Genomic DNA, 22,991 nt, shown 5'->3' on the forward strand with positions numbered 1-22,991 from the left:
GTGTTGGTGTAGCAGAGGAGTATGTGCTTTGTCTGTTAAGCAACAGAAACTGTTGTTAAAGCACTGTCTCTGTGTGCCTGATGAAGTACCGGAAATTTGCTTCTTTGTAACATTGCTTAGAAATGTGTTCTTTTCAGCCTCTTATAATAACCCCTCTTCAAGAACTTCCAGGAGCATCTTTTTGCCTACTAGTGATGAGTTTCTCCTTTGCTTATGGAATCTAGGCATGCTGAAAAAGTCTATTTTTAACACAAGGGTGACGTCCATTTTGCCTTGCCCTTGCCACCTGCATGCTTGTGCTCCTAGCATTGCAACTGCAACTGAGGAGCAGGGACATTGTCTTGCACCTGCAAAAAACTGCTCAGATCAATGTAAGGATGCAAACTGCATCTGCAGAAAATTCAGCTGAGCCTTCTGGAAAGCTCTCCTTAGAGCTCACAGGTCAACTACACCACAAAGCCTACAGCTCTCATGATACCTAGTACACTGTACTAGATACACTGTGCATTTTAATGCCAGGAAACTTGGAGGCATAATTTAATATATTTAAGACAAATCAAAGCCAGTATAATTCATATCTCTTTCCACTCCTTTTTTTGATGTAGATATTCTGATGACTGAGAATCTGTATTCCCTTGAATGAACTTAAAACATACATCCTCCACCTCATTTCACCTCTCCCTAAGCCTAAAGAAAAAAAAGAAGGCAAAGCCTAAGACTGAACATAGGAAGGTCCTCAGCTGCAAATCTTGTTGTCTTGCTGTAGTGTTTGTGCCAGAACAGTCCACTTTTGTGTTTTTGTTCCCCTTGTCTCTTATTAGATCCCAGGCATGCCACTTATGCCAGTTATATATGAGGATAATAGCCCATTTGTATGTAAAGAGAATTTAGAGAGATGCCTCAGTGTCCCGTGGGTGAGGGCATGTTGAGCCCTCTTTGTCAATGAGCCCTGCCCTGGCAGCAAATGACTCCAGCAGTGTGGTAGGTTGAGCATCCCATACCTCAGGGTGGCTCTGCTTGAGTCCATCCCTAGCAAGGAGACCTCGATCCTCACCAGACCACTGTTCTTCACATATGGCAGAGACATCCACATCCTTTACTATTAGATCCTTTTGGCCACAATTGGCCCTGAGGAAAGAAGACAAGCCTTTGTCTCTTGATGTAAGAAATTCCTGACTGCAAAATAATTTCTTTGCAGCCTGTTGCAGTGGCTGAGATTGTAACACTTGATCTTTTATTATTATTATTATTATTATTATTATTATTATTATTATTATTATTATTATTATTATTATTATTATTATTATTATTATTATTATTATTATTATTAAAATTGAAATATATGAACTGGATTTTCCTGCACTGTCATTTGCAGCATCAGAGTTTCTTCCTTTCTCTTCTTTAATGCCATTGTGCAGGAATTTTCCCAATACAGCTGAATGTCCTGGTGGTATGTTTTATTTGATCTTTATTTGAGAGCATTCCAAATGTTGACAGATAAATGGTATTGGCAGGGCTGTGAGAAGGGCTGTATTTTCCACATTACTGTAGTATATATTCTACAGGCTTGTGTACTATTCAGATAAATGCATCTCTAAGCTGAAACTGAAATGGCAAGCTGTCTGTCAAATTCTTGGCTTAGCACACATTTTCTGTAAATTTGTTAATATTTGCTGGGATTTATTGGAGAGTTTATTCCAAAGAGTCAGCACTGTTCCCAAATGGAAAGTTATTTCTTCCCTGTACTTGTCTTTGTCCAAGTGGTTCATACGTGGTTAAGGGTATGAGCCCAGCATCAATGCCAGGTTTATGAACAGAATGAGAAAAGAATAAACAAAAATGTATGGTTTTCTCAAAAGATTTTTGTTTTATATTATTTTTTAGTTTAAAAGATTTATATATATTTCTATATATTACACATTTTACCCATAGACTAAATTCTGTGAGTCTGCCATTGACTATCTTCATTTGCTGCACACAACATTTTTTGGTTGATCCACTTAGCAAGAGCATAGCCCAAGTGATTTCTGGCTAACATTGATCTGGGAGAAGACCCCTGTAAAAGGGGTTAGATAATATGCAACATGCTAGTGCCATAGATGACTCTGCCTAGTGGTATAAAAATCCCTTCTCCCTCGATGTTGTGTGAAGCTAATATTTGGTACAAGCATGGGGATACAATTGCCTCTAAGTTCTCATAATAGGATATATATAAAATTGGGCAAAGGCACAATTTTAAAATAGTCTCTGTACGAGCATTGTGAGGGCTGATAAATGGTCCTAAAATAGCATTATATTTCTATTAAACAAAAAATCGCTCAGATGCCACCTGCTGCTTTTGGCATTTTAAAATCTGATTTGGAATAGGAAGAACAAATGATTGCTTCTCTGTCTCCCTCTCTCCCCTCCTAACTTTGAATGTTTCCGCCCAATGTTCAAAGAGAGCAGCCTGTTTTTCCAAGGCTATTGGTTGAAGTCGGTAGTTATTTGAGCCTGCATCCAGAATGAATGCATCCAGTCTGAACTAGACTGATTAGTACTAAATCTGTGATGCCAGGGCGATCAGGAAATAGAGCACTTGTTTAAACACCAGTAATGATTTTTTTTTTTCTGCATAGCTCTCATGGAAAGCTACTGTTGATTGCCTCAGAGTAGGGAGGGGAAAAATATAGAAAGAGAGGGAATGCAATTCACTTCACTGTGCAGAATCTTCTGTTACTTACTCGTGCATCCTATATGAGAAAGATTTACATGAGATTTAAATTGTACAAAAGAACACTGCATGTGAGTGTTTCTCTCAGAGTCTAAAATACAGGCATTTAGACATCAGTAAAACCACAAACATTCTTTTTTAAGCAATTTTATTGTTCTGGCTTACAGTTAAAACTGCAAAAAGGTCAAATGCAAAAATCTATACAAGCATACACATATTAAGTACTAACACAATCCAGCAGTAGTGATGATATTTTCCAAGTGATAATTTTATCAATAATCATTAACGCACAGGGAAGGAGAAAGAATATAACATTTATTACCATCAGGCAAGAGATGGTGTAGGTTCTGTTCATAGCATGCAACAGTGGAAATAAAACCGACTAAATCTGAGATTTTTAGTGCTGCCTGGGGCATTTAGCCTCATAATTCCTGATACATTTCATCAGAAAAAGGGGGTTTTGCTCTCTGCATAGATGAGTACAAAAATTTCAGCCAGAGTTTTTGTAGCCTCCCCTTAATAAAATAATTCAGGCATGTATATAGAATATGTTATTCTCAGCACTGAAGCACTAGGATATGAAAAGAAAACAGTAACCTCTGTAAAAACGAAATCAGTAATGTTGTCTTCTATGTTGTGTAAGAAATTTCCTTTCACTAGCTAGCGCCCTGGAAAATCAGCTGTCTTTGCATCTCAGATAATTGCTTCTTGTATTGTGAAGTTCTGTATCTGTGCTAGTTGAACTGAAAAAAAATATGCTTTGTGTAAATATTCCTCCTCCTTTCCATTTTCAAGATCTGCTCAATGGAGCCATCACATCTTTTTTATTGTGGTTTTGGAAATAGATGGACATAATTACCTGGGTAGACTCTTTTTGTCTTTGCCCAGGAGGCAGTGAATTATTTAGTCAGAGCCTAAGTAGTCAAAAGGTTCAAAAACCTCTTGCCTTTGTTCTTTGCAGATTTTATTCCTCACCGTACAGTATTCCAACAAACCGCATGATTCCACAGACATCAATCACGCCATTCATTGCTGCTTCCCCTGTCTCTACATATCAGGTACGTCAGATATGCTCTTGTCTACTGTGTTTCCCAGTTAACAATGTTTTGGATGTGGATGAAGGTTGAGTGTATACCACAGAAAACTGTGAGTGCTTGCACTCTTGAGTCACTCTTGAAACAAAGGGCTCTCCAGTAATATTCAGGTATCATTGGGTAGTTTTAAGTGTTTCCTGCATTCTTTACAGCAGTAGTGAAAGCCACTGTAATTCTTAATTTCAATCAGCTTCTCTGATAAACAACATTTTGCTTAATTTCCAATTGACAACACCAGAAGCTTATAATTCTTATTGAACCGTTTCCTTGTTTTGGCTCCCCTTCATTAGCCAAATTTTTTTAAGTGTTTCTTTTTCATAATTTATGTTGACTGCATTATACTTTGACCAACTATATTTTTTCCAGTGACTACATCCTTTAAAAGTACTCATTTTTGTCCAATAATCCCTGACAAAGCAAATTACTTGAGGATAAGTGTCCTCAAATCGTTCTTTAGTCTGCTACATGCCAAGTCGTTCAGAATTTCTCTTTTCAGCATATCCCTCTCAGATCTCCACTGGGAAATTATTATCTTGTTTTGTCTTTCTGAGATGGAAGTCAAAACCAGATTGTATATTTTTATTATTAGCCATTGTCTGGGAACTTACCACTTCACAGAAGCTGGTCATTGACTGTACATTTTCCAATTTTAGTTTTTTGTCTCCTGTGCCATCAGTGCTTTTCCAGCCCTGAGTCTTACCTGAAATAAGCTACCCAAACTTTCAAACTGCATGGTGGGCTGTTCCTAATGTTCGGGTTGGTTGGTTGGGGCTAGGGGATTGTAGATGATATGATACTGCTTTAATCTTGGTCTTCAAAGATAAATGATTCCTGTAATTCTCTTTGAACGTTGTGTTATTTTATTTGAGATGGCTATGTAGCCCTTCCAAACAAAAGTTGTTTTGATGAGGTAAATTCAGTAAATTTCAGTAATGTCAGCGCCAAAGAAGAGTCAATGCCAGAGATATATGCTGCATTGCGTGCAGCCCACACACAATTTTCTCAGTAGCAAAGCTGGCTTAAGAGCCATACTACTTCCCATTCAGGCCACTGAGTTCAGGCCACCCCAGCCACTTACTTTCATCACTGCTCCACAGTCCACAGTTGCTCCCCTTTTCCCATTCAGGTTTGAACCATTGCATCAGTTTGTGGTTTCATGCATTTGCAGCAAAAGCATTCTTTTTTTTTTTTTCTTTTTTTCTTAACCTGTATCATTTTCCTTAGATAGTTTGCAATATAAGCCCAAAGACATTTACCCTAGCACTGTGAAGGAGCTGCAGTGGTGCAAGAGTGAGAGCAATGTGCAGCAGCAAGCTGTGGCAGCTCTAGTGTTTTTTAGCAGAAAATGTTGTAGTAGAGGTGTGTTCACATGTGGGTGTGCTGGTTTTGGTTCTCAAGATGTTTTACTGAACTTTCTTTTCTACAAAAAACAGACTTTGATAAACATATACAAATGTTGGAGCACACTGTTACACAATTAATTCTCAACACTTTCTTCATTAACAAAATCACAAGGCATCTACGGAAGTGGACCTTGTAGCTTTCTCCTTGTTATTCCTGGTCATGCTCAGTCTGAGGTGCTGCACACCCATCTCTGGGAAAGCAAGTGAGGTGTCCTCTGATGGCTCTAGCACTGCTACATCTTTTGTGTACTTGTGTGTTGTGGTGTCCAGACTGATGCAAAAGGAAACTAAAATACAAAATTCTATAGTATGTGGGACATTCACACATAGCACAAAAGGTAGTTATGGCTCAGAGGTGCCACAACAAATATACAAACACTCTATAATGTGTCTAATTCTAAGTAAAATTGTTATATCCTTGAAATATATTACATGGCAGTCAAAAGGCAGAATAACAAAGAAAGTCTTTGGTCATGCATATGAAATTCTGGTGGGAACAGACCCCAGGATGCTCAAGCTAAGAATGATCCTGGAGGGGCAGACTTCTTAAGCCAGCTTTGCCATGAAAGCTTTCAATTAGAATAATTCTCAAAAACTCTGAATTAGATCTGCAGTTCTTACTGGAAACAGATCAAGTCATTCTGGGATTTCTGAAAATGTTATACCTTTAAAAGTTCATACAGATACTTTTGAAAATAAACTTTGAACATTTTCTGTCTCCTGCACTGTCGGTTGGATGACATGTTCATGATTATATTGATGGATGAAAGCAAACAATGCAAATGAAAAAAGAGGACAACATGGAATATTGAAGGCTACTTTACGAGATAAAATGTTGTGATTCACAGAAGTGGTGCAATCACTCAGACTTCTGCCTTTGGTGGAAAACATTATCAAATGAAATTTGAAAGCTTTTTCCTTTATCAATAACTTTATGAAGCATAAATTAATTTTGTGTTGCATTATAGGACTTAAGTGTTTTTTTAAAATTAGCACCCTTAGTTGTAATAGAGAGAATATTTTCAAGTAAATCTTTAAGTTTTTAAACTTTTCTATGCTAATTAAAAGTATTTGATGTGCAGGTCCAGAGTACTTCATGGATGCCTCATCCGCCATATGTTATGCAACCAACAGTAAGTGGATACTTGCTTCTATCTGGCTAAAAGTGCTTCCATTGTAGCCTTGCTCTGCTTGTCTGGCCACACTGAAGTCCTGGGTCATGTAAGAGCAGCCAGCTGCTCCCTGAGACAAGAGCCCTCTGCCGTAAAGATTCTGTTTCGTTAAGGAGCACCATTTGACGTAGTGGAAAGGGGAGGATGGGAGATGTGTTATCTAATTGCATTGATTGTAGGAGAGTAACAGGTTCTGAAGCGTTGCTTCTGAAGCTGTGCTTCAGGGACTGCAAGATAACCACATTCCTGCATACTTTGAATTGCCAGGATCAACACGTGACCATTCCCTTACACGCTTATCCATCAAAAACGCCCTGTGCAGTTTATATCAAGGATCCTCACTGCCTCAGTAATGCATTTCAACGTGGTGGAAAAGGATGAAGCACAACTGTCTTAGAGAGTCTCTAACAAATCTGAATCTGCTTTATGATTTGGCCAGTCAACTCTTTCCTCCTCTTCCCCAAGTAAATTGTCATCTTTATCAATTTATAACTACTTAAAGCTGCATTATGTTTCTAATCAACATTCTTTAGAACTAGCGCAGCTGATTTTTGTTTGCCTCACAGAAGAGTTTTGATGCTCTTTACCTAAATATTAGCGATATATCAGGAGAAAACACCATACTGAATTCCACTATAGACAGATCACTTCAGTTACATTTCTACCTTTTTTGAGTTTCTCAGGTATAGATCCACTTGACAGTGCTATTAATCAAAATTGAAATGCATGCTCCACATAATCATCAATACATTGATTTTTAGAAGAGGAGTAATATTAAAATGAAGGTCTGTAGCTTAGGATTGTTTGTTCTTTATATTTTTGTTCAAATATTTTGACTTCACAGTAGTGTAACTTCTGATGAGTTAGCTGTACAGCAACATGGATATATCTACATATCTTTTTAGTTGCAAAAGTCTCTCATCCCAATTTGCAGCCTCCTTTCCACACGCCTCAGCTCTCTGGAGGCAAGTCCTTCAGTTCTCTCACAAGGCAGGGAGCATAGTGTGGGACTGACTGGGCACCCAATTCCTGCTGCTGCACCTCTCTGCAGATCCTGGGGGAACTTTCCAACTCAGTGGAGTAAAGCGGTTGCTGTATTCCTTGTAGGGAGATGAAATGTATTGAAATTCACAGTTAACATCAGTCCTGTATTCAAATATTTGGATTTAATAGCATACCACAAGAAGTCTTATATGTGTGCATTTGATGAGTTATGAGACTTGTGGAAGCCAGAGAAGTTCCAATCCTTGCAGAAAGACTCCCTTTCTAAAAGAAAAACCTAAGCACTCTACCAATCCCAGATTTTGTGTATTTGGGTGTTTGAGTTTTATTTGACAATATTGAGCAAAGCATTTTTTTGCAGTGCTAGTAGAGGTATTATTACGAAGTAATTAAATGTATTTACCCCTTAGTAAGGACATGAAGGAAAAATTTGTCTTTTATAGTGAGTAGCACCCTCAAAATGCTGAGTTAAATTGGTGTTCACTGTGAACCAGAGAGTCATGTCAAAAAAGGGAAGTGTGATTCTAGATGGAAAAGCAGAGGGACAGTGGATAAGTGGTCTATCATTTCTGTTCCAGTCTCATTGCTGTTGTGGGTCACTTCCATATGTTTTCTGTAGCAATCCTGGACTCTTCACTGACAGATTTTTCCCATATGTTTCCAAAGATTATGTTCTTAAGAGGACATGAGGCATTTAGTACCAAGGAAGCATAAAAACCAAAAAGGCAGAACTACCATTCCCCAGGTTTCATTCAGAGATGAATTCTTTATTAGAAATGTCTGAAAACTTGTCAGAGTATTGCCACACAGAGAATTCATGAGACTTCAGAACTAATGGTCTGTTTTGAAAGAAAATAAAGAATCTGTGTTCATTTTAAGTTTCTGTAGTTCCATGCCTAACTATATATAGACTCTATTCTAGGCACCTCCATAACTAAAAGAAAAAAAAAAAAAAAAAAAAAAGAAAAGATTACAATAAAGTTGGCAGAATTAAGGGTATGAGTTTTGGTAATCCTGTGAGCTGATGAAACTGGGAACTTTCCAATTTGGTTAGCTTTGTGTTTCTTCTTATAAGCTAGTTTTCCAGGCTACTATCTAAATTGCCACCACTTTACTTCATAATATTTTATGAGGTGATTGATTGCAGCATGTGACGTCCCCCTGGACACCACTGCAGATAAATGTTACATTCCCCTTGCCCCAGGAAGGAGAACATTTTGTTAAGCCTCTATTATTCTTTGTCAGTAGAGATGAACTCATACAGAAAGCATAGTTTGAATTGCTCAAACAGTGGTGGTTAATTCTTTGTTTTGATTATAAGTATCTACTAAATCATGTTACTGGATGATTAGCTTTTCATTTCCAACAGAAAGTCCTACTTGATATTTATGTATAATTTAACAGCACGTAGTGTCCCTCATGACAAAAAGACAGGCAGAGAGCCATGCTGTAGAGGAGACAAAGAGGGTTTTTCACTAAGCTTGCTGTGCACAGACAGGGCAGTGTTCTCCCAGACTGGGAGCCTTGCTGACAGGAGGGAAGAGCTGTGCTGCACAGCACTACCATCCTGTGTCTGTCTGTCCCTCCTCTGCCTGCCCATCTCATCTCCCTTCCCACCTGCCTCCCTGCGCAGCAAATACAAAGCTCTTTCTTCTGCGATATCCCCTGCAGTAGCTTGGCCTGTCAGACGTTTTTGTCCTTTATTTCCCTTTGTATATCAATTTCTGCCACATTTTCCTGATGTTTGCATGTGTGCATTCTGTATCCATTTACTTGGTGGATTAAAAAGCCCACTATAGTAAAAGATTGTATCTCCAATTCCTTCTGTAGCTTTTTAACTACAACCAGATAAACTTCTGACCCTAACAAACAAAAATGACAAATATATTAACTCAAAATATTTGAGTATACTGGTCTCCCTTCTCAGCCTTGTTTGTTGTCTTCTTACTTCTGTGATACTCTTAAAAACAGAAAACAACCAAAGCTGCATTTTGTAAGAAAACAATAGTCAGAACATTTTTGTCCTAAAAAGGATGCTGCAGGTATAGAACTGATATTGTAGGACATTGCCAGTAAACAACTGCAGATACAATTTTTAGAGGGGTTTTATTTTTGGTTATCAGTGATTTTTGCTGGTCTTACTCCAAGATCCATAGAAAAATAATATCAAATAGGTTGAGGTATCATTGCTATTTCTAAATAAGTAGTATTGAAAATAAACTTCTGCTGGCATAGTAGGGTCATACATGAAAACTTCTCACACCTTACTGCTTACACAACCTTCAGGGTTTTGGAAAGCAGTATTCCTGAATCATGTGGATATGATGAAAAATCTACCTGGAGGTTCATGTGTGATTCAGACACTGTTGAAATATGTGTCTTTTGTGAGTTGAACCTTCACCACTTTTTCCCATATTGCTTTCACTGTGTCAAAGTACAAATACCTAAAATTTGGCAGTTTCATTGCTTTGCCATGTGCCCTGGTTGTTCTCCACAATTTTAATGGAAGACAAGCTCCAAAAGAGTTACAGCAGTGTGAGTTTGGATTAAAATTGGCAAAACATTTAATGCACTGATGATAGTCCAGGCTCAGTTTAGTTAACTATATCTTTCAAAGTACAGTGCTTACTCTTCCATGGTTGAAACAAGTCTTATTTTTCATTACTGCCTCAGGATAAGGATAGACAGATAGTGATGACAGAAGGAAAACATAAATGGGATAAGAGTTATTCTGAGACTTATAACATTTGCCATATTACTGTGTATTTCGTGTAGTCCCTGAAGGCTGTTTGAAAGTTATGGGGATACTTTGAAAAACATGTTTACAACTCAATTCACATGTAGACAGCCTCATTTTTACTGATAGGGGCATTTGTAAAAAACATTTTTATTCAAATCTTTATTGCAAAAAATGCATGTACTCTTCTTCTTTAAAGGCAATTTTTTTAATGAACCAACAGAAATGTGCTACCTTAATACTCAATGTACACACTGGTTTTACACTTACCCTCTTTTACTTCCAAGTAAAACTGTGTATGCAATCACTGGGTATGCACAGATAGATGTTCTTGTCAGTCTGGAATAGTTTCTACATAAAAGCTGGAGAAAAGGAGTATGCCAGTGGCAGCAGGAAGGCTGTAAGCAGAGCAGCATATGGAAAAATGTACCATTATAAAGATATGGATAAATTATAATGATAAAATATATTGGGGAGAACTTCTGTTCTGGAAGATTCTCAGGCCCTTACAGTCCTTCTAGAGAGGTCAATGTCTTAACAAATACCCTTATTATTTTTTCTGTCATCCTTCCTGTGGCCCATGGCTGAATGGAATCCGCCTGTCATTAAAAGCACCAACAAAAACATGTCTTTTTTCATAAGCAGTGTAAGCCCCTAGCTTGGTGAGAAGCGAGGCTGAATAAGGGCTCCAGATCCTTGCCTCTTGATTGTTGTGCATGAGTGTAGTAGCATAAAAGGTACAAATTGTTCAACTGGAATGGATCAGTTTTCATTTTCTCACTAGCGACTCTGCTGCTTTGGATAATACCCAAAATACCACAGCAGTTTCAGTGTTTTGATTCCTACACTCTGGAACAAAGAAGTTCCTTGTGCTCCAATCCACATCCCTCTCCCAAGACAGCTTTCTCTACCTCACGTTTATTGCTCTACCTTTTTAGTAAACAGAGCCAGGAATCTATCTTGAGTTTGCCTGTTTGAGTGTAAGAAAACAAAATATATCCTCCGCAGACTGTTGAGTCCTGCCTCCAAGATGAAATGTGAGAATTCAGCTAGCTGGTATGAAAAGTAAACAGGAAATAATCCTTAGAAATTGGAATCTTCAGCAAGTCTTTCAACTTTTAGCCGTGTATTTTTAAGAGGTCCTTTGAAAATGAACTTACTTGAACTCTTAAGGCTAAAGTGTTTAGAGCTTGAAATAACTAACCAAATACCAATGACAAAGTTCTGCTGAGCAATTTTAATTCCAGTGTTTCCCGAGGCAGAAAATCAAGGACTGCAAATTCTATAACTCTGATAATCAAGGCAGTAATTGGCAATGTTCCTTTGGGGCAGGCAGGCTCACATGAGGTCAGTTCTGCCTCCCTCTCACCCAGCACCCACTGTATACAGATGTTGTCTCAGTGCTACCTAAACAGTTTTTTCAGAGGCTGGTGAGTGTGTGCTTGCTGACTTCCTTTAGTGCCAGGTGTTGTTGTTCTGAGGAGAGTACCCAGGACAGAAAAGCAGTGCCTGAGTTCATCTAACTTAGACCTCTAAAAGAAAACAGGTGTAAGAGATTCAGCCAAGTAAGATCTCCTACTCAAGTGTAGCAGTTTTTAAGTCTGATTATACAATGCTTCTGGAATCATATCAAAGTATTGCTCCAGTCCTTTGTTCTGCTGTTGTAGAAATTAATATGAATGCCAGAAAAAGATACATTTAAGTTTGATTGCCAACATTTTTTGACACTCTGTTGGAGCTCCCTAGTGAAATGGAGCATTTTTTTGTGATGGCAGCAAGACACACCACATATGGATTCACTTAGAAAACATGGACAGGAGAACCACAAATGTTTCCAGTAGACAAGCCCTTGCATTTGAGGAACTTGTGATGTGCTGTTTTATCCTAAAAAGACTTCAGAGCTCCAGTAAAATTTTCTTTTCTTTCAAATATTCTACAGATAGCATGAACACTAAATGTATAAACCATCAGTTTGTTTAAAGACATTTACATTAGTGGAAAAAAAACATAACGTTCATATAAATCTATAAACACAAATGAAAAAGATATTTGGAAAAGAAGGCAGCTGACACTAAATTTGAAAGGTTCCCCAGAGTTTCTTGAAGCCAGGAAATTCTGGTTGAGGTTATGGAATATTGATTTCTTTTTAACAGAAAAGATGCAACCTTACCCATCAACCTTCATTGTCAAGATAAACCTTAATGCAACAGCTGCTTAAAAAGCAGTTTTACCAAAGGGGACTATTTTTTAAAAAGATAGTTATTAATCAATAGACATTAGAGTACCTTCTGTGGAAGAATGTAGTGCATTTTTAAAAAAATCAATGCCTAATTTTGTACAAAGCCTGCATTCTGCTTTCATGTTTCCCAGTCCGTGTACATCATCTAAGAATATCAGCAATACTTAATTTATCTCCTATTAATATATGCAACAACTCTGTTTTCATGGAGATTTGCATTTTCATCATGTCGCAGACATCTTTTTGTGAAAATCTTTTCTTAGGATTTTCTCTCTTCTGAGAAGCTGAGGCCTCAGAAACAAAATGTAAACAATGGTTTAAACAATGGTTATCTGCTGCTGTGGAATGCATCAGGTGTGTCTGTGATTGGGCCATTTTGAATGTCTACAATTAATGGCCAACCACAGACCAGATAGCTTGGACTCTCTGTCCGAGCCAGCTGCCTTTGTTATCATTCTTTTCTATTCTATTCTTAGCTAGCCTTCTGAGAGATGAAACCTTTCCTTCTATTTCTTTTTAGTATAGTTATAATGTAATGTATATATCATAAAATAATAAATCAAGCCTTCTGAACATGGAGTCAACATTCTCGTCTCTTGCCTCATCCAAGAACCCCTGTGAACACTGTCACGCATCAAGTTTTAGGTTTGCACAAAGTCAAAATCCTGAACACAAATCTGTAAGATTCATATGTTTTGTTTGCCATTTTGAGCAAAATTCCTAATTTGGTGAGCACTGGTCAAGTTACGTATTTATCAGGTGGTAGATTAGTAAGTAGGCAGATTGTGATAGGATCAGGAGAGAGTGGTGGACTCTGTAAATGTATGCTATTAATGATAGGCCAAGAATTAGATGAATCAGTTTGCGGAGAGTAACAGGCTCAGCAGAGTGCTGAATTTAGCTCACCATCAGGTATTTTGCCCTGTGTGATGTATTCTGGTTATGAACACATATTTGTGCAGTGAACAGGCTGAGGCACATGACATGTGTGTGTTACAGTCCTCTCAAATTTACCCTCTATCATGAACCTTTCTCTTGTTTTGTGCCTAGCATTGTCTGCTGTCTTGCAGTTGATGCTGATGTTACCCACCTTCCACAGAGAGCACTCTGCTCTGCTGGCTTACAACAAATCAGATGATGTGTGTGTCGTAAACTGGACCCCAGCCTGCTTTTAAAAAAGGTGGTCATGTGGTGCAATTGCCAAACATGCGAGTTCTGTGATGGTAGAAGGGAAAGGCAACAATTTTCATCCGCCACAGACAGCAAAGAGCTTTGAATGTGCTCTGTGTTCTGAGAGCACAGAGGTTTCACACTAGTTGGTGGCAAGGCTGGGAATAATCTCTGGGTGGCTTTCCCATGATGGAGATGTGGTTCTCATTTCCATAGTGCAGTTAATACAAGATGTTACCAGAGGACTGTTCACTAGTAGAAGGGGACCTGGATCTCCTTTCTGCCTTCTGAACTCCATCCCTACAACTGCAGGAAATCTGCATTTCCATTTACAGAAGAAGCATTGGGCAGCTTTAGAGAAGGAAACAGGTTCTGGGATTCTGCAAACCCAGAAGAGGATTTTTGAGGAAAGCCTGTGATTTACAAGTAGAGTAATGCCAGGGCACCACTCTAACTGTGATAACTCCAAAATAGGATTTATAAAGACTGGCACAACCTGTAAAAGCTGTAAAGGTGAATTCTTGTTAGTGGCGGATCAAGTCAAGTTTCAGGCTATTGACAAGATGTCCTTTTATAAACAATTCAAAAGAAAGAAAATTATGTATGAATCAAAGTGTAATCTTCAAGGTTAATTAATTTACTATTTTTTAAAATATGGTATTCATTTGAGGTTTTGTCACAGAGGCTTCAACTGGTTTTGAAAGAAAATTCCAAATGGAAATCATGCATACTTGTTTAGCTCCAGATGTATTTTATAGCTATATTTTCCTTGCTGCAGTACCTTTTTTACCTGAGCCTTCCTTTCCTCACACTGGCTTCAAAGAATACATGTAGGCTTAGAGCACTTAGTGACAGATACTTTTTCATCTGCCACTGATCAGCTTTTTGACCTTGGAGAAAACATCTTTCTCTTAGGCTCAGTTTCAGATTTTTCTTTTTTCAAATCCCAATCTATTTAAATTATAAAACTGTCATAGTGCTGAATAGTTTTTAGTAGAAGTTTGTGAAGAGTCTGGTGGAACAAGGGCCTTTATTGACTGATGCCTCTAAACACATCCTCACAGTGATACTATTAGGGTTCAGGGTTTTCATGTTAGTTATTAAAATAAACCTCTCCCAGCTACAGAAGGAAATATTGGATCTGATTTTTACCAGTATAAATCAAGAGCTAACTTCACTTAAGAAAATTGAATTGCATAGGTGTGAAAAAGCAAGAATTAGAAGAGAATCATGCCTGCAGCAATAAGCTGATGAAGGAGACTCTGGCACCTTCTTAATCCTTGGAACAACAGCACTTCCATAAATTACCATTATGTTACGCCAAGTGTATTCAAGGACCAATTTACATAAGTAGGGGAAACTAGCTAATCTATGTATTACTTACAACTGCATCATGATTTTTCTAGTGCAGGATTTGTGAAAAAAATTATAATAATGTACTCTAAAGACTTAGCGACCAGTTTATAAGATTCAAAATTCCTGTGTCCAGGAACCATAGAGAGTCACAGAATATTCTGAGTTGGAAGAGACCCACAAGGATCATCAAGTCCAACTCTTCAGTGGATGGCCCATACAGGGATCGAAACCAAAACCTTGGCATTATTAACACCATGCTCTAACCAACTGAGCTAATCTCAGTGGCATGTTACATAATCCCTTGCAAAACCCGATTAAATACTTTGATTTTATGCCTCTTGATAATCCTATCAGGAGGTTTGTTTCAAAACACCTTTGCTCTGAGGCTTAGCACTCAGTTTTTCATTTCCAACTTAAAGGTGCTCCTATTCATTTTGCCTCCATCTGTTCTTGGTCAAAAATTCTTCCTAAGTTCAGTAACTGTTGTCCTTTCTCAGCGTTCACCACATTAATTTATAAACAAAAATGTTACCTGCATTTTCAATTTACGTTAACTATGTTAACATCACTTCATTTGCAGTAATGTAAGGATTTTAGACCTCTGGCTGCAACAATGACCCTTCTTTGGATCTATTCCACTTTGAATTCATTTTTCTGGGGCAGCCAATGCTCACAGGATTCAAGCCTTTTGTGCAAATAGCTTTAATACTTCCTTCTCTTCTCTGGGATGACTTTGCTGCATTGTAAAATATCTTTCTTCCCTTGTGCTCATGACTGGTAATGCCGTCATCCTAAATTCACGGATATACCCACGTTTTCTCCTTCTTCCATGTTTCCAGCAGATGCTCCTACATGATAAAGGAAACCACATGTTAGCTTGATTGACTTGATGAATTTGTGCCTTGCTCTGCTTAGTCCAGTGCTTCCTGTATGGTATTCTAATTTTTCACTTACTTAATGTGCCTTACAACTTTGCAATTTCCCCAAATATTATTCAAGGGAATTATTAAAAACATTGGATGAGAGCAATCCTGAGGGAGATGTTAGTGACCCTCCCACTGAAGTAGTATAGCTTGTCTTTTAGCATAACCTGTTATCATTTCTGCTTTAGTTAATCCTTTATCATCCCCAAAGTTTAGTAATTTCTGGCTGTAGCACTGCCTGAAATACTTTATTGACCTTCAGAGAGTTTAGATCTGCTGCATGTCCTTTGTTGAGAAAATAGGTTATTTTATTTTAAAAAATGAGGTTAGCTAGATCTACCTTTGATTTATCTATGTTCTATCTTCATTAATATCCTTTAGTCCTGGCCACTGGACCTATGCTCATATGTTCCAGCCCTGCAATAGAGATGATCCAGTCCTGCTTCCTCAATTCACCTTGAGTTCAGTGACTTCTCTGGGTTTTTCATCTCCTTTGTCTGTATTCATTTTTCTACCTCATTCTCTGAGTGCTGCCTCTGCTGTCTGCTGGTTCATGTAGGAAATTGAGAGAGTGTCCTTATTCTGCTGGGGCTCCTTCTGAAACACCTTAATGTGTCCCCCACCTGCCCTGCATGGGGAGCCAAGCTCTGGGTTCTCTCCTTGGTTTTCACTTATCTATGTAAGAAACCTTTTGTTAAGTGTTTGAATATCATTTGCAAAGTCTCAGGTAGACTTATAGTGAATTTTATTTCTGGCCTCCAAATGTAGCATTTTCTTGCCTGTTTTTTTCCTCCTTTCTCTGCTCATTCCTGATATACTTGTTGAGGGGTCTGAGTAAGTGGCTGATTAATTAGCACCTTCTCAACTGTAACTGCTGAAGCATCTTAATAACGTAATTATTTTTAAATTATTTTTGCAGAGGCAGTGCTAACAATTTATTTTTTTATCTCAGTGTATAAATGTAGGCTGTGATCTGACACCCTGGAAGTTAGAAACATTCAAGATACCATAAGTAGTAGCTTATTATTGAAACTATTGAATGTAGTCAGGTCTAACAGTATTTGACATTCATTTTGAACTGTCATAGTAAAATGCTTTCTTTTAATTTCAAATGTCCTTAGAAAGAATATAATATTGACCTAAACTTTGCAGTACAGAGGCAAATCATGTGTATCTTTCCTAAACTGATTTTAGTCCCACTGAAGTGGAGTAATTGCTTAATTACAGTTTTCAGGTTGTAACCTTGTGGCCTTGTTTTCCTCTCAAAGCAGTGTGAATTAGGATTAAGTCCATGCATTCAGCAGTGTTTGCCACAAAGCCTCTTGTGAGTCGGTGGTATCTGCAGTGCTGTTGAGAGGATGGTTTCAACCTCTTTCTTACATGATTGAGAAAACAAATAGTGAAATGTAATAGCATAAACACTGAACATTCTTTGGCTGTTTCATAGTGATTGATGAAGAATGAGTTGTGTAACACAGTGATCAACAGAATCTGAAGAATTTTGAAGGAGTGCCAAGTTGTTGTTTAGTGAAATCACTACTTTTGGACTACCTGTCAAAGAGATGCACTTCCAGCAGAATAGGTTCTCTTATCAAATTACCTATTGTTAACAAGAAACTGGAAATTAGGGGCTGAAATCTCACTTCTTATTATTATGGTTTAAATGCAATTTTTTATTTCTTGTTACTGACTACAGGCTCTTGTTAAAGGATGTCTACTGGACAGCCTTTCCCAATCTGTGCCTTTTACATAAGCTACCTGGGATGTTTTGTAATGTCTGCAGGTCTTGTTGTTGAGGAGGGACCCTGTCTGTAACATCCACCCCGAAGCCCAGGTGTAGCCTTTCACCACTGTGCTTTTCTGAGTGAGCAATTGAGTGGAAGTTATCTTTTCTCTATGCATGGCAAACCATAGATGCACATCCCAAAGCAGGAACACAATTGGGTTCTTCATTATCAGTTGTCTGCTTCTGCCTCCTAAAATGCCGTAAACTCACAGAGTGTGGAGTCCTCATGGGGGGTTCAGTCTGGGGTAACTTGGATGATTACTTCAGCTTCAAGCTTAGGATCACAGGATTGACACCCTGCTACTGATCCCTGTGGTGGAACAAGAGGGCTGCATGTGATTCACACAGCACACAGCCTGCTTTCAAACAGCCTTTGTACTTTTGCAGTACGGCAATCTGCAAATCATTATGCACCCCCTCTTTGCCCAATCCACACAGGATGTGAGTCTGTGTCAGCTCCCAGCTTGGTAGCCTTCCTCCTTAGCACTATCAATAAAAACCTCCTTTTTGCAGCTTTGGAGGTTACTGGTCTACTGCCTGCCTCTAGCCAAGAAGGTGGGGGTGGGTGTCACATTCACAGATGTCCCACATCTGACAGGGTTGTGGCTAGAAGTGTATTTTCCGTAGGCAGGTAGGGGAAGAGACCCACCACTGTAAATCTGGTTCATCTGCACTGCCACAGCTGCTCCTGGCTAACCCAGAGTTCAGTGGTCCAGGAGAACAAGCAGTGTTCCAGGGAAAGCATGGTTGTATGTATTCCACCACTGACATTTCTTCCTGCTGGCAGGCCACGTCATTTTTGTGGAAAGGAGAGGATTGCTCTAGCTGTACTTATTTTAAATGAGGATGAAGTGTTTGATGCAATGATTGTTTCCTGGTGCTTGTCACAGTTCTTTCTTTAGGGAGAGAAAGGGGTGGACATTTGTCAGGAGCAGTTTGAGTGTTTCTGATAGACAAGCAGATGCAGAACCCCATCTCACTGATTTGTGTCTGTGGAAGTAGCTAAGCTGTATTAGCTCCCTGGCTAACTCCACTCCAAGTGCAGCAAGCAAAGGCACTCATCATGACAGCTAAAGTTGTGACAGGCCACATCTTGCCTCAGGAACAGCACTGGAATAAGAAAAATTTGAAGTGAAAGACCTGTGCAATTCCACTGGTTTCATGCTGCTTTCTGCAGACAGTAACATCCTATTCACATCTTCAGCTTTCACTTGATACCCAATTTTATAACATTTCAGCCTAAGTCTTCACAGGTATTCAACGCCTTGGGCTATTGGTTCTACCAGGAGATAACTATAAAGCAAATTTTAGGCAGCTGGTTAGAGCATGGTAATGGTGGGAGAAACTGGTCTTTGAGAGGGAGTCCTGATACTGCTGCCCAGAGAAGAGTTATGGCTCAGAGCTCAGATTTGGACTCAGACAGCAAACATACCTTCAATCCATGCCAGTGTTAAAAGCATGGACCTGGAGTAGGTCCTGGGAACTCCATACTAGTTTGGCCCTTTCCTTTGCTTTGCCTCCACTTTTCAGGATAGAAAAGTAAGATAATTTATCCTTGGATGACAATGTTCAGGTTTGGCTACAACCCTGAGAAACATTTCACTTGGCTCACACAGGTGATGTGCATGTCTTTGAGATTCTGGACTTCATACTTCAGTGGGTAGTAAACATGGATGTTTTCACTGGGATAATAGAAATGTACCAATGTGTGTAACTGCATCCATTCAGGAGAAAAAAAAAAATTGGACATGTGTGTAAGCCAGGTGAACTCATTATAAACATCTTGTAATAGAGCTTGGGAAGCTTCAAGTACCACAACTGAAGAGAACTTCCTCACAATATTCAAAATGTGTACATTTTTTATTCTTCCTAGAGTTTTACATGCCATTCAAATCTGTCTTCCAGATAAAAATCAGTGATACAGGTCATGGCTCTGTGAGTGTGGGCTGTGGTGATTAGCAATGATCTGTTTGTGGTGATATTTGCCTGCTTCCACAACATGCAATGTATTTGAATCCTCTCTGAGCTTCTTTTCATTATTTTGTTCAACAGACAAGTGAAGGAGTAAGTAGAAACATGCCATGAGTGCTGTTGTATCGAGTGAAGTATGAGACTGTGCTTTGCTGTTTCCTTTCATCTGCTTGGCTAAGCTGGGACAATATGTAACCAGGCGTTATGCAATGTTTGTTCTGCTTCTCACAGCATAAAAATCTATGTTAACACTTTTGTGCTGGTTAAAGTCTTGTGGATAAATACAAGGGACAGAACTCTTTGACATTAACAATTCCAATATCCAGTATAAGTCATAAGAGCATCACAGGCATTACTTTTTATGTTATATGTGCTGAAGGACAATAGTATTACTCAAATGTGGTGGTTTCCCTCTGAGAAGTATTTTCTCTGTTTCAAAGAATGCTATCTATCATTCTGACATGCTCCAAAGTGGAAGCCCAAGCCAAACAAATCAAGCAACAGCAAAATCAGCAGAAGGCTAGAATATGTGACAGACAAAGACTAAAATCCCAGAACAATCTTCTGTCAGGCACCCATTTGTACCCTAGGTATCTCCTTTTAATGAGTTTCTGTGAAGTCAGTGAAAATTAATGTGAAATTCTTTAGCATCGCTGTGAGCGAGTCCATTTTGTTGACCTCTGAGTTAGGAACTACAGAAAATGTCACGAGCTGCAGCCAGCTGTTCATGCCTCCTGCATGATCTGCTTAGACCTTAAAGCAGCTGACCCTTAGATATATCCAAATAGCAAGTTTATAATAAATACACCTGAGCTGAAGTGAGAAGATGAATTACCATCTTTAAAATATAGGACAGTTGCCAGAAAGTTTTAAAATTTTCTCTGTAGAATATGGGGCTTGGAATGCAACTTCCTGAAAGTGATGAATCGGTTCTGATGATTGATATAAGACTCTAATTTTCCTGAAGGTTTTCAAAGGCTTCTGAAATGTTTCTGAAATATTCTAGTAATTGGTATTGTACAATATTAAAAATCCTTCCAAGCTGTCTAATTAACTACAGCCATAGTTGCTTCTCAAAACCAAAATTAACTACTTGGTTTGACGTATTGCGAGCCCTCTTACACAGGTGGATAATTCTAGCTCCACAAGGAGTTTTGGTCACCGAGTTTCTCAGTTCAGTGGATCTACAATTGAATCATTTCCTCTTAATGGGTGACTTGACTAAGTGGTTTGAAAGTAATTAGCAAATACAGTGGACCCAGTATTGAAGTGTATGATCAGCATCTTATCAGGAACTACTTATTTCCTGTGGAAAACTGCAGTCAGCTTCTCAAGAAATTCAGAAAGCAACTTGTTGCTCCTGCTTCCGAGGAAGCTAATCAAGGAATGGTTGCACCATCTGAGGCATGTTTTGACTTGTGATGAAGTGATCCCAACTGATTCTAAAGGCATTTTCAGAAAGTCCGTTCTTTATTGCTATTGGATGTTTTATTTGGTCACTTTTAAGAAAGCTGTAATTGTCTTCTTACAGACACAGACTATTTTTTATCCACTAATACATTTTAATCTTGGTGCACAGCTGTTAATGGGATATGCTTCCACTCCAGAGCAATTCAGATTGATTTTGTTTCTACTTCAGAAATGTATTACAGTAGAACCACAGTATATAAAAGGGCTCAGTGTGTTGAGATGAAGTAGCCTCACGGTATTTGCAGCTTCTAATGGGAGCTCAGTACATTTAGAGCAGAAGTGGTGATTGATTGTCTGGTGCTCAGGCTAATTGATATGGCACTGAGTTAGTCAGAAGCTCTCAGCTCCATCAAAATCACACCTGACATCGGTCTTGTGCCTCTTAATATTGACTGGGTAGTTCATATGATAAAAGAAACATGTTTTGGAGGAGACTTCAGAGCTGAGTGAATCTTCCTTCAGCATCAGTTACATTCTTTCCAGAAAGGCTTCCTGCCTAGAGTAGTATTACTCCTCCGCTGGAAAATTTTTAAAAGGATGTTCTCAGGTCTGTTTATTTTTAATGGGTTTGGATGCGGTCACTGAGATCCTGTGAGGTCAGAAGAATGGAATGAAAGTGGTCACAGATGACACTTGAGCTATTTCCACAGCTGGATGCACACCAGCCAGAGTAGGCGGTCCCCTGCAGATGAATTAGTTCATTGAAGTACATGATACAAAACATCTGTTACAATGAGAACAAACAAAAACAATGTGCCTTTGAAGACTGGGACTTGTTGGGAGCTGCTTTCAAGGGCGCTGAATGAGGCAGTTGTCAGAAAGTCAGAAACATTTTTAGACTTGCCCTTGTGTGAACTAAAGCAAAACTACATAGTAGAAACAATTAATTAAATTAAGCAAAAGACCATTTTACCCAAATTTTGTTGCACTGATTCCTCATAAAGCAATGGGGAGGGAGAGAACCCCTCTGTATCACATGTTTTTTATACCCTAAACCACTTTTAATGCAATGGTATAACTCCAGCTGAGTGGCTGTAAAAACTTAGAAGCTACAGTGGTATAGTTATTCTGTCAGTCGTTCCCTGTGCTGCTTTATTACCAGCTGTCTTGAAGTGCAATAGATGTTTTTCATTGTCACTGCCACCTGATGACAAATAAAACCTTCAAAATGCTTTTGCTTGAAGGAATAACTCACAGCTCCTAGCCAGAAGTAGACCTTTCACGTCACCTTAATGAGCCAGAGCAATCCAAACATTCCCACCCTATTTTACTCTTACAAGGCAGTTGCTTTTGGCTGCCTTTGATTTTTTTTTTCTCATAGTTGAGCGGGTGAGGAAGTAGGAATACTAAGATATTTATGGAGTAAACAAACATGCTGTGTGTATTAAGACTGAAGACAAATCAATCAAAGCTAGGTGTTTATCAGTTATTATAGGGCAGCATTGTTCTCATGGACAGTTTAAAGAAAATGTAACACTCCTAAAATAATGTCTTCATTATTTAAGCCATGGTAATGATGAATTAGATGCAGGTATACATCAAAGCACTGGTTCCCCTCTTTTTTTTTTCCTTTTTTCCTAAATTGAGCGTGCTAACTGTCACACGGATTTGATGGATGAGAATCGTGTCCTAGATACATAATAGAAAAAGGTTGCACTACCACAAAATGCTCCCAAAGAGGTTTGGGTGCATAGTCTGTGTAAGCACATTAGGTAGACAATACTAGTAAAAAAGTGAAAAACCTAAATAGAAATTAATTCTTTGGATCAAGCATGTGGTAGGGATATGTGATTTTGGACCTGGAAATCCTTTAGTTCATCCCCTGCTGGTGACCTGCCATGTCTGCACAAGGCTGCTGTTTTTTTAAGGCTCAACAGCTGAAACAGGAGATTCTGTGAATCTCATGAGTTTCAGATAGGCCACTGGGATGGGGGCCCTCTTTTGTGGCTTTCCAT

At 38.7% G+C, this 22,991-nt stretch overlaps 1 protein-coding gene across 2 annotated transcripts in view; it reads left to right on the plus strand.

Annotated features, from left to right (window-relative positions):
• Positions 1-22,991, plus strand: part of RBMS3 (RNA binding motif single stranded interacting protein 3) — a 705,920-nt gene that overhangs the window by 628,382 nt on the left and 54,547 nt on the right. For both annotated transcript variants that reach the window (XM_036406615.2, XM_036406614.1), the window contains 2 exons: positions 3,675-3,771; positions 6,293-6,343. In XM_036406615.2, coding sequence (XP_036262508.2) covers positions 3,675-3,771; positions 6,293-6,343 — 148 coding nt within the window. The remainder of the gene's footprint in view (positions 1-3,674; positions 3,772-6,292; positions 6,344-22,991) is intronic.

The sequence above is a fragment of the Molothrus ater genome, chromosome 1 (assembly GCF_012460135.2).
Source record: "Molothrus ater isolate BHLD 08-10-18 breed brown headed cowbird chromosome 1, BPBGC_Mater_1.1, whole genome shotgun sequence".
Classification (NCBI taxonomy): Eukaryota; Metazoa; Chordata; class Aves; order Passeriformes; family Icteridae; genus Molothrus; species Molothrus ater.